The sequence below is a fragment of the Manacus vitellinus genome, unplaced genomic scaffold, assembly GCF_001715985.3.
Source record: "Manacus vitellinus isolate BGI_N305 unplaced genomic scaffold, ASM171598v3 scaffold_32_pilon, whole genome shotgun sequence".
Classification (NCBI taxonomy): Eukaryota; Metazoa; Chordata; class Aves; order Passeriformes; family Pipridae; genus Manacus; species Manacus vitellinus.
In genome coordinates, this window is record NW_021940460.1 from 6582855 (window position 1) to 6594612 (window position 11758).

Genomic DNA, 11758 nt, shown 5'->3' on the forward strand with positions numbered 1-11758 from the left:
AGGGCCCCGGCCCCCCTGTATCACGTCCATTTGTACACGGGCTCCTCGCCCTTTTTTTTTTCTATAGTCGAAATGGAATGAGCAATAAAGTGACATTAACATGCGTGGCCTCACGTCCTTCTCTGGGGGGAGGCCTGGCTGGTGCAGGGCTGGTGCTGAGCAGGTCTGAGAGGTGACCCCGAGGGGTTTGTGGGTGACCTGAGGGGCTTTGTTGTGCATCTGGTTTGCTCAGAGCCCCTCAGCTAGGGGGGGCCAGCAGCAGCTGCAGGTGGGACAGAGCTGTTGTCATCCTTGCAAGCAGGAATGTGTCCCACTGCCATCCCTCTCTGGTGACCCCCACCCCAACTTCAGCAGCAACTTGCCCACCAACAGCAAATGACACACCAGGTTGCACAGACACGTCTTTATTAATAGAAATTATTAAAACCAACTTAACAAAACAGCCCGAAAATGGATGCTGCCCCAAAACATGGGCTCCGAGGAGCCTGGCAGGGGTGGCCCCAGGCATGGGCTCCACTTGCTGTTGTGCCAACTTGGTCTGGTGGCACCGAGACTGTCCCACAGCTGAACCCATGACACAGTGAAAGGAATCAGTGTCTGGCAGAGCCACAGGGCCTTCCAAGCTGGTGGTGCCGCAGGAAGGGCCTTGGAAAGCAGTGCTGGGGCAGCACCATTAGAAAACAAACACTGAAACACAACCAGCGCGGAGGAGAAGGCAAAGTCTCTGCCATGCTGACAGCTGTGGGCATGGAACTGGGACATGGGTGCTGTGTGTACCATGGCTCTGGGTGGGCCCACCATGGCTTCGTGTGCCCTACAGCAGCTGTGGGCACCCCAAAGTCCCTGTGGGTCAGGCTCTGCCCTGCAACACAGACCCTCTGCCTGGTGCCCCGAGGCTGGGGCACTCTTCTGGCACAGGTTAGCCAGCACAACTCCATCACGCTGCCAAGGCTCTGACCCCAGTGCTGGCCCTCCCTGTGAGGCTGGGCAACTGGCACAGGGGTAACTGGGCTTCCTGATGCAGACACCGGGCTTGAACCACCCACGCAGGAAAGGAAAAACGCTGGGCTCTGTCCTGCTGCTTCCTCTGCCACCTTTGACGCTTCCCTCCCACGGCCACGGTGCCCCAGCAGGGACTGGGGACGGCCTTGGGGTCGTTCCCACCCTCGACTCATGGGACTGGGACTTGACAGAGCTCCAGGGGCTCCAGTTCAGGGGTTAATGCTCCCTCTTAGCTTCTGTATCTGGTGTGTCACTGGGGATGGGACACTTGGTGATGGGACAACATGGGGTGTGGTGGGCTTAGCAGCACCTGAACCCCAGATCCCAGTGCGGAATGACTCAGGGACAAGGCAATGGCTCTATCCATGGGGCATCTTGGAAGGGGATCCTCTCAGCTGGGCAAGTAATGAGGGGCTGAGTGCTGCCCCAGCTCTCTCTAGCTCTGCCCAGCCCCACAGCCATGGACAGAAGCTAGATCCCACATGGAAGGGGAACCTGTGGCAATGTGAGGAGACACAGAACCTGTGGGACAGCTGGCCCTGGGGCCCTTGCAGAACTTTGTTAGCTTCACATTGCGTCTTAGGTCAAAAGCGTGCCGAAAGGTATGAGGGTTGGGACGAAGGGGTTTGGGGGAGAAGGGAAGGGGCAGGTAACGGCTGGGGTGGGCAGGAGATCAGAACAAAGCAGCTGTGGGAGACTGGGGGTGTTCAAAGCCTCTCCCAGCAAAGCAGGCAGGGCACACACCTGAAAACTAACCTACACTGAAGAAATGAAACTCAACAAGCAAATCCTGCACAAGGGAGAGGACAAGCCCCTCTGCAAGCAGCACCCCTGCGTGGGGTGGCACAAGTGGGGAAGGGGCTGGAGGCCTGGGGCTGTCTGGGCCACGCAGGACAAACAGGCTGGGGCAGGAGGGAACCTGCCCTTGAAGTCCACGGCCTCTCCAAGGGGTACAGGCTAGACTAAGCAATCCCAAAGTCTGTGCCGGTGTGTCCCCAATCTCTGCCCTACGCAGCCTACTAACCCAAAGAGCCACCAATGCGTGACTCGAACTCTCTGCACCCAAGCAAACCAAGCAAAAGGCTGGCGATCCAGCACGGGGCTCACCCAAAGCTTCCCTCGCCAGCGGGGCTGGCCGGCTCCGCGCTGGCACTGCCCAAAGGCTGGCAGGACCCTCAACGGCCCAGCCTCCACGTGAACCATCCACAGCAATGACCTTCCCAGCTGGTCTGCCCTCGGGGGGCCCTTCGCAGCACGGCCATTCTGGGGTGGGTTGAAGACGTGGCGTTTATTGTTCGTGGTGGGCTGGCGGCGGTGGCGGCGCGGCGAGGCCGCTGCTGAAGCCGGGCTCCCACCGTAACAGGCTGCGTGACTCGCTCAGGGGCCGTCGGCCCCACTCGGCCCCCTCAGCCCTCCTGGGCCCACTTGAGAAAGGTGGGGATGTCCCGCACCGGCACGTTGCGGGTCAGCGCTTTGACTCGCAGGTTCCGGTCGTCCGTCAGCAAAACCACTTCCCTGAGCAAACGGATGGGATCGTCTGCAACGAGGACAGAGAGAGAGAGTGAAGCACAGACCTGCCTGCTCTGCTTCAGCCCTTGCACCCATCCCACGGTGTGTCCCCCCACTCTCCTTGCTAACAGCTCTCTGCTCCCTGCCAAGGCTTCCTGGCGTGGCTCAGAGACTGCCCTTCATCCCAAAGGCTGTCTGCTCCCCTCACCACGCTGCCCCAGGGATGATTTGTGAGCTCTGCCTGCTGCCCACTGCCCACGCAGGGTGGTGGACCGGCCACAGGCTGGGAAGAGGAGGTCTCTGCTTGACCCAGGCCAGGAAGACAGCCCGCGACCCTGGTTCCAGCAGGAAGCTGGTGCTATTATTCTGTTGATCTCATTATAAGATCTTAAGCCACCCCTTATTTTTTGTGGAGCTTTTTTGGAGCTACCACTGACACTGAGGCGTTTCTGGATGGGGCTCAGACAGCCAGAGAGAGTTGATGCCTGAGAAATATCCTAAGGGATCTTGCCCCCATATGGATGAGCTGCCCCGCACGCAACGTGCCGGGTGGGGATGTGGGAGCCACGCTTACGTGTGTGCGAGGCAGGGGAAGCATATGGGGTATGTGTAAGCAGCTGGGTCCTGTGACCAGAGTACTGTTCCTATGAGCACAGGAAACACAGTGCCTCCGAGCCAGGACGGGAATGGAAAAAACAGAGTTTATGGGAGCCCAACATGGGCCCAGATTGGCTGTGCAGGGAGCGGCAGGACGAGGGGAAGGGGAGGGTGGCCAGGAACGCGGGCTACGGTCACAGTGTTGGGGCTGAGGATGGTGGGGTCAGCACCTGGTTGGCCCATGCCAGGAGGAAGGGGACTGGGGGATCAGTGGGAAGGCAGGCTGGGGACTGAGGGCTGCTGAAAGCAGGATTGGGAGGTTTTGTGCGGACACTTTAAGAAATGTGTAACAATAAACATCCTCTGCTCCGTGCTGGTGACGCGCCTCCTTGTTACAAACCAGAGGCTGTCAGCTTGTCAGGCCCCATTCCCCATAATCCACATGATTTCAAAATTCAGCATCATTTGCACATAAACATTTGGTGACGGTTTCTCTGTGAATCTGACAAGTTAAGCTGCTAAGAATTCGCACTGACAAATGCGGGTTGATTTCTTGGGCAGCTGCTGATGCGATTCCCATCCCCGCCGCCCTGGCAACAGCCTGGGGGCTGTCTGGTCCCAGCACACGTGGCCGATGCCAACCAGGAATTAGGAGGGAAAAGAGCCCTGGACAGAAGGCATGGGGGGGGGTGGGGTGTGGGGAGGAGGCGCTTTCTGGCCCTTTGTCACCACAAAAATGGCTCTGTGGACATTTATGGTGGGTTTGTCACAGGCTGGGGCATCCCCAAAGTGCTGTGAGGTGCACATTTGGCAATGAGGTGGGAGGGCCACAGCCTTGGGCCGACCGGAGGCAGGAGGTGGCACCTTGGTGTTGAAAGAGGCAAAATGCAGGAGAGAACAGATCCAAGAGTCATGAAAGAGAAACTGGAAGAGTCTGTGGAATGCAACAGAGAAGGGACAAAGAAGATGTGAGGATATTCTACCTTTGTTGGAGGGCATGAAATCCTTGGCCTTGTCATTGCAATAGTGGAGGCAGCAGGACAGAATCAGGTCATCATTGTTTCCCTGGAAAAAAAAGGGCAATGTTACCCCTGGCAGGGAAAACCCTGCACCCCCACCACCCTGACTGCTGCACCACCTCGAGACACCCCAACACAGCTCAGTAGAGAACAGGGCCACTCTGACCTGAAACAAGAGCTCAGTCATCTGCAAACAGGGGGACAGAGGTACCTCCTGCCCAGACCTCCTGGACCCCAGGGTCCCTGATCTTCCCCAAGGAGGTGGTGGCAAATAACTCAGTGTCCAGGATGCCCCTTACCTGCTGGCCAGTGGTGTCTTCACTGCGGAAGGAGATGGACTCCAGCTCGTTGCCTCGGCTGGTCAGAGCCCTCAGGCAGTTGTCCCTGCTCTCAAATCGCTCCTCCAGGAACTCGATGGACTTCCTGGCTCTCTCCTGCACTTGGCGGGCATAGCCCGCAGCCCGGTGCTCCATCTCTGGGCCCTTGGCCAGGCCATCCAGCTCGTTTATCACTTCAAACAGGAAGAGGAGGTACAGTTACCATGGGACAAGGTGCTCCCATGACCTGCTGCTGGAGCATGCAAGTTGCCAAGGCCTCGGGGCCGGGGCACTGGGAGCTGGCTCAGGAAATCTGGGTTCAGCTGCCGCAGTGTCCCTGTGCTCCTGGACTTGGCTGTGGGTCTGGAAAAGCTTTGCTGCCTTCCACCTCTGTGGGTCACCTGGTTCGGCCCCGAGAGCGCAGGCACCTCGCCCCCGCAGTGTAACTGGTAAGGGCAACTGGTTCTGCTCCAACTGGTTCTGCTCTGTGAAACGTTGGGGAGCGTTGCTGTGCCCCCCACCCCACACTCCTGCATCATGATCAACGGCACGTCCGTGCCTGTGGGTGTCAGGAAACCCTGAACTCCTGCATCCTGCTCCTCCACCTCTGTGCACAGCGATGGCTGGTGGCACCCTGCCTCCTGCCCGCGTGGCACTGCCTGGCTCTGCACTGTCCCACATGGAAAACTTCTGCCCTGCTGCTGCAGGGCTGCATATGGGAACAGGAAGCAGGCAGTTCCCACCCTGGCACTATTTCCCACACAAATTCCAGTCCTGTTTTCCCACCTGAAGCCACCATTCCATGCTCCTGGCAGGGAACACGCTCCTTTCAACACCTCACCCATCTGGCTTTGTGCATCTGTCCTGACTCGAGATGAGCTTGGAATCCAGGTGGATTCCCAGCCTGTTCACCTTAACTGGAACCTCTTGTACTGCTGCCAAGCAGGCAGGAACTCCAGCTGCTCCAGCCCCCTAAGCCCAAGGGACCTCAGAGCTCCAGGAGGGACCGACCCTCGGGTGCTGAGGCTGCTGGAAGAGCAGCTTTGTTGTGGAGCGAGCACGTGTGTGCGAGCAACAATGCTCGTGCACACATCTGGATGCACCCTTGTGTGCCCAGCCTTGCCACTGGTGGCGAGGCTGGGCACACAGACGTGCATCCAGATGTGCAAACAAGTGTCCCTGCCTGTGATCGTGCGCTGGGCTGCGTGTGCACGAAGCCGTGCGCGCGAGAGAGCTGGTGTGCACGTGTGCGCGGCGGAGCCTCTGCGCGCACAGTGTGTGTGTTTTAGCCATGGCTTCATTTCTGAAGATTGTTTCCGAGCTTGGAGCCAAGTCCTGAGTTCAAGTGGGAACTATGCATTCCTTGGGGGGTTCGGGGAGAGAGCTCGGGGTCTGAGGCCTCTCCCCAGTGCTGTGAATCACTGCCCGGGGAGCCTGCGTGATCGCTCTGTTCCATGGTGAGACTGGCACTCACTGTCTGGGTATTCCAATTAAATCTGCATGGAGTTGCTTTGCTCTTCCCTGGCTGGAGACTCTTCTTGCTACCGACCTGATGCTGCCATTTCCACACAATGCACGGCTGGGCCCGGGGTGGGGGGAGCCGTGCAAGAACGGAACATCAAACAGGAAAAGCTGGTATTCCCTCCCGAAATCCGCCTTCCTGCTTCCAAGCTAAACAGGCTTCAAAGGGGAGGCTTGTTTGTGCTTCTGCACCAGGCCTGGCTTCTCCATGGCGGGGTCAGGCTCAAGGAGCACAGAGCAGGTTAAAGAGCAAGAGAAACAAACCCAACGAGAAGCCGAGTGCTTAACCCCTTGCTGCATCCCCGGGAAGAGCAGGGAGGAATACCAGGGGAAGGGCACTGTGCCTATCTCCAGCCTGGTGATGGCACATGGCACCAAGGTCTCTGTCTCCAACAGCCATGGGCCCCTGGCTCACCCCAGGGGGTGGCTTCCTCCTGCCCACACTGATGGCTTTCCTGAGGAATGAGGGGAAACGTGACCAACACCCGGTGTGGAAAGGGACTCTGTGTCTTCGGGGTGCTCTGGGGAGGTGGCAGCAGTGGGAGATAAGTTACTCTGTCCCTCCTATGTTAGGCCATGCAAGGAGGCAGCAGGACAGGAGGGCACTGAAGGTGCTCAATCCTGCCTCTGGTAGGGCAGGCCAGCTCCTTTTGCAGATTGAAGGCAGCAACATCTTGGACGGGGACAGGACCAGAGTTTTCAGCTCTCCTGCTGCCCCTGGCTGGGGATTGATGGAGAAGCCTCATGGTAACCACAGGAGTGCACTGGGAGGCAGGGCCATGGCTCTGGGGCAGGTCACAGCTCTCTCAGGTGTTAATATGCTCCACAGCCCCAGGGCTGCCCAGGCTCTGCAGGTGCTGCCGACTGCCTTCCCTCTGCTTCCACACAAAGCCCTGGCACTGCAGTGCCAAGCCATGGAGCTCCCTGGCAGCTCCTGTGCTGAGCTGGGCAGGCATCCAACCCTGCTTTTCTCATCCAGGGGTCCCATCCTCAGCCCCAGGAATCCCTTCTGATCCGGGCTGCTCACCCTGTGGGGAAGGGTGGCAGCTGGATGTTGGCTCTGGGGCAGGCAGAGATGTCTGCTGGACATCAGGAGTTGAGAAGGAAGCTTGGAGGGCAGCACCCTTGCGTGCAGCGGGCCAGAAGGAGTGCACCTCACTGCCTGGGCGCTGGAGATGCCCATGGAAAACAGCTGGCCCTCAGCCTCCTGGGGCTGTGGATGGGATGGGGCAGCCTGTGGGCTCTGTGAGGCTCAGCCCCACTCCTGCCCCGGCCTTTCCTGCTGTCCTCGGGGATCCTCTGAGTGCCGGGCTGGCACCGGGACGTGCCAGGCGCCGGAGTGACATTGGCCGGAGGAACATTACCTCCAGCCCAGAGTGTGATCAAACAATCAGAGCAAAGGCATCTAACCAAATCCTCCCGCCACCCTGGGAGACCACCCAGCAGCACAGCCGTTATCTGCCAGGGTGAGTGTTTACCAATAACGGGAACCAGCTTGCTGTTTTACTGCGAGCTTTATAAGGATAAAAAGAAGGGCTGGGCTTGAGCAGCTCCGAGACGCTGGGACACAGGCCGGCCATTTGCTCAGGCTGCCTAAGCCACAGCTCAGCTAGGATAAGCTATCTGTTCTGATTGTTTAACAATTCCCTCCTCCTTGCTCCCTTCAAAATTCCCTCCAAATCCCATTTAACACCCAACTGCTTCTCCCAGCCCCCTGGCACCCCAAAAAACACCAGGAGGAGAGGAGTTTGCTGAGTGCTGTGGGCAGAAGGCTGGCAGGAAGGGAGAAGGATGACTGGGGCTGAAGGAATGCCAACAACGACTGGGATGAGACAGGGCAGGATGAAGTCCAGTCCCACGGCATGAGCCGACCAGCTCCAGACCACACAGGCACTGTGGGCACATGGGGCATCGAGAGAGGGAGACAGAATGGAGGGACAGACCATGCCAGGAGAGAGGGGAAGCCCCCACCACAGCACTGGCCTACTCACCGATCAGGGGCACCACCAGGATGAACTTCCTGCAGTCCAGTAGTGTGATCAAGCTGCTGAGGTGGTCGATGAAACCATTGGTGTCTGGGACCAAGAAAACAGGTCTGATCTCCAGCTCCATCTGCCTCATTTGACTCTGGTCTTTCAGCACAGCCTGGAGGAGAAGGAAGGACACATGGTGAGGAAGGAGGATGTCAGCCCCACGACCCATGAACCCTGAGAGCAGAAGATAAGCCTGGCTGACACGCATGCATCCATGTGAAGGAGACTGGGAGGAGGCTGCATCCATCCCACCTGCACACCCCAAACACAGGGTTTTCTGTAGGCAGGCCCACAGTACACAGCAGGATGGCAAAAACCTCCAAGAGAGCACTTCTTCTAGGAGAACAGCCCTGCCCAGGCTCTGTGAAGAACTGGGACCAGCCTTGAAAATGGAGGGGTTTTGGGAACTGTCCCATTTTTGGGAATGGCAGTTGCCAGGACCATCTGCACCAGTGCCAAGAGACTGACCTTGACAGAGACCAGCAGGGAGAAAAGGGGACGGGAGGATGGGAGTTCTGGGGCTCCACAGAGAAAACAGCTCAAGGCGACAACAGCCAAAACAAACCAGTTTGGGACACATAAGTCCTGCCAACAGCATGCTAACACAGGGACCCCGAGCAGGCAGCCAGAGGTCTGTGGGGTGGGGATCCTTGGCTGAGTATCTCCCTCACTGTCCTACCACCTCCTGCACATGCCTTGCCTTTTCTGTTGCCATCCAGCTGGGAAACCAGGTGGACTCCAGCCCTGAAAACTCACAGTGCTGTCCTTGGTTGAGCCCTTTGCACCCACTGAAACCAAAGGTGCTCACACTCACAGGGAGGGGGTCTGCTGGGGCTCCCTGCCCACCTTCCGGGGCTGCACCTGGACCTCTGGACAATGCCAGCTGCCAAAACGGGACCCCAGAGCTCACGTATGACTTTCGAGGCTCTCGAAGGACTCAGGCTCTTTAGTAAGTCACAGGATTAAAAAACTCAGGATGCTATTCTAGTGCTTCCTCTACTTAAAAATAGCTTCCCTGGACTCACTGATGTTTGTTGCCTCTAATAGGAACCGGTCACCCAAGGAGCACAGCAGTGCTGCTGTGGAACACATCCACCATGCAAACCCTTCTGAGACTGGGCTCACACCCCCAGATGCGCCTCAGGGACATGTGAGAGCCACCGACCCTGTTCTGCCCAATGTTATGGGGAGCTCCCCCTGCCCACAGTGAGGATCCCAACCCTCCCTCAGTCATGCCAAAGCCTCGGAGGCGCCCTGGAACGACAAGCTGCACGGGCCAGCAGTGGCCATGGAAAGAAGTGGTTTTTAATTCATTTCCAAGTGTTGTCATCTGGCTTTAAATCAAGGCAGCTTGATGCTGCCACCTCCCACAAGTGTCTCCAGGCAAGGCAGCAAACAGAACCCCACCACGTGCCTCCCACCCTCCTTCTGGCAGTGCTAGTCCTGGGGATATGGCTCCCACAGACCCCGAGGGCTGACAGGCAGAGCGGGAAGCATGCCAAGTCCTGCCTACTGCATGCCAGTGTGAGGACATGCCCTTCCCATCACACGAGAGACACACCAATGTCTCTACACTGATGCTCTGCACCAGCCATGTGCTGGATGCCATCCCTGCTCTGCCTTCACCCAGAGAGGTGTTGGCACTCACCAGTGGCACAGGAAAAGCTACAGCCAGGGACAAGCTGGAATCAACTCCAGCACGGTGCTGCTGCTACCTCGCCACGAGGAGAGCAGGAGGTGGGGTGTCTCCACAGGGTTTTGGAGTGTGGGAGGAGACACTCACCCCTGGGAGGCACCAGATAGACCCTGTTCCCCCTGCTATGGGGAGACAGAGAAAAGCCCCATCAGCCAACGCAGAAGCCCAGAGAGTGGCATGTCCCTTTTGAGGTGGCCAAAGATGTCAATGGTCCCAAAGTTGCAGGAAGAGGTGGGTGAAACCACACAGTCTTCAATGAACTGCAACAGTCTCAAGTGAACAAGGGCTGCTGGCAGGAGGGGATCCCCACCTGCACCCCAATACAGATCCTGACCCCGTGACTTGCCCCAGCCCGTGCAGGTGACCTCAGGATCGTGAGCAGGACTCTCACCTACCCCTGGGGCTGGGGGCGCAGGGGTGATGATGGGTAGGGCAGTACCCTCGTGTGTGGCATTTGCCCCGGCGGCTCTCGTGGGCCGTACCCGGCCGATTCCTGGCAGCCGCCAGCAACGCCTGTGCCGGCCGTCACGTCCCATTCCGCTCGCCGGGCCGCCCGGTGAGAGAAGGACACAGGATGCGCCGGGAGTGAAAGAGCGAGGTCGGCGGGGAGCGTGCCAAGTCCCCGCGCACAGCTCCGGGCCGCTCGGGGAGCCAGAGGGAAACTCGCCTTTGCAGAGTTCAGAGGCCGGCAGCGAGATTTATTTTTGTTTGTGTGAGTAAAAGGCTGCAGAAGCCTCTGGCCAAGGGGCTTGGGGGAGAGAGGAGTGGCCTGTGATTCATGCGGACGCTGGCTGGCCCCACGCCAGAGATGAAAGGGAGCCCATGTGTGGAGAACTGGGGAGGCGAGTTCTGTCTTAACCCTTCTGCTGGCCCGTGGGGCACGGTCCCATGGGGAGGAAGGGGAACATGGGGATGCAGATCGGGGTGCCTGTGTCTGGGGCCCGGCTTCTGTGCTGCTGCCAAAAACAGGCTGCCAGTCCCACTGTGCCTCAGTTTCCCTGATCCGAGGACAGGGAGATGCTGGCCTGTGTGTCCTGCTGGGAGGTGGAGTCTGGAGACAACCCTGGGGAGCGTGGGGCAGATGGAACAGTGGAGGTACAGCCTCACCCTGGCCAAGTGCTTTTGGACTGTCGGATTTTAGCCTTGGCTTATTTGAGTTAAAAACACTGCCCAGCTCGGTGGCAGGGTGACCCCACAGTGCTGGACGTGGCAGGGGACCTCTGAGGCTGGAAGCTTCGTGCTCTCTCCTTGGGCTGACAGGTCCCCCCCACCTTGCCTCCTGCACCCACACCCTGTGGCCTCAGCGATTCTTCCACCTGCAGCACCCTGCCCATCCTGCTGCTCCAGCCATGGGGGCTTCTCCCAGGAGCTGGGCTGGAGCCGGAGGTGGCTCCCTCGGCTGCCCCAGCTGGTGGCAGCACTGAGATCAGACACTCCTGCACACACAGTCCCAAATTCCCAGCTCATCCATCAGCTGGGATCACCTGGGGGATTCCCCGGAAGGCGGAAGGCGCTGCCTGGGTGAAGGCTTCCAGCATGGGCAGAGGGCAGGACCTCCAAAAGCCAGGCCACCAAGAGGAACTTCATGCAGAGAGAGAGGGGTTGACCTGTGGGTCTCTACCACTAGCACAGAATAGGAGGGGATCTCCACATGGATCCCTAAGGCTGCACACACAGACCCCAGGGCTCCTCTGCCCATAGTGCCAGGATGGTGGAAAGGCCTGGAGCCAAAGCTTGGCAGAGACAAGTGCCCTGCTGCCTTTGGGACAGGTCACATGGGGTCACGCTGCTCTGCCTGGACGTACGGGCCACCACCATCCTGACACCGCCTCTCCTGCCACGACCTGCTCTCCCACCGCGGGGAAACCCGGCGCCGCTGCCCCTTCCATCCCCTCGCGCTCCGCGGGGATCGGAGGCGGATTTTCCAGGGCCGAGAACAATGCCTCTCCAGCCTCCGCTCGAGGGCTTCCTCCTCCCAAGGCTCGTCCTCCAGCGTCTTCCTCAGGAGTAAACGTGCCCTGTGCCTGGTAGCTCACCGGGGCCGCCGCCGTGGCGGAGCCGCCG

At 59.0% G+C, this 11758-nt stretch overlaps 2 protein-coding genes across 3 annotated transcripts in view; one reads left to right on the forward strand and one right to left on the reverse strand.

The window, feature by feature from the left end:
• HIC1 (HIC ZBTB transcriptional repressor 1) overlaps window positions 1-88 on the forward strand; it is an 18042-nt gene extending 17954 nt beyond the window's left edge. The window contains exon 3 of the mRNA XM_029961275.1: window positions 68-88. Coding sequence (XP_029817135.1) covers window positions 68-88 — 21 coding nt within the window. The remainder of the gene's footprint in view (window positions 1-67) is intronic.
• A 300-nt stretch (window positions 89-388) lies between these two features.
• SMG6 (SMG6 nonsense mediated mRNA decay factor) overlaps window positions 389-11758 on the reverse strand; it is a 108690-nt gene continuing 97320 nt past the window's right edge. For both annotated transcript variants that reach the window (XM_008930438.3, XM_018076774.2), the window contains exons 16-19: window positions 7957-8110; window positions 4427-4638; window positions 4092-4173; window positions 389-2539 (exon numbers count right to left, since the gene is read on the reverse strand). In XM_008930438.3, coding sequence (XP_008928686.2) covers window positions 2409-2539; window positions 4092-4173; window positions 4427-4638; window positions 7957-8110 — 579 coding nt within the window. In that variant the 3' untranslated portion in view covers window positions 389-2408. The remainder of the gene's footprint in view (window positions 2540-4091; window positions 4174-4426; window positions 4639-7956; window positions 8111-11758) is intronic.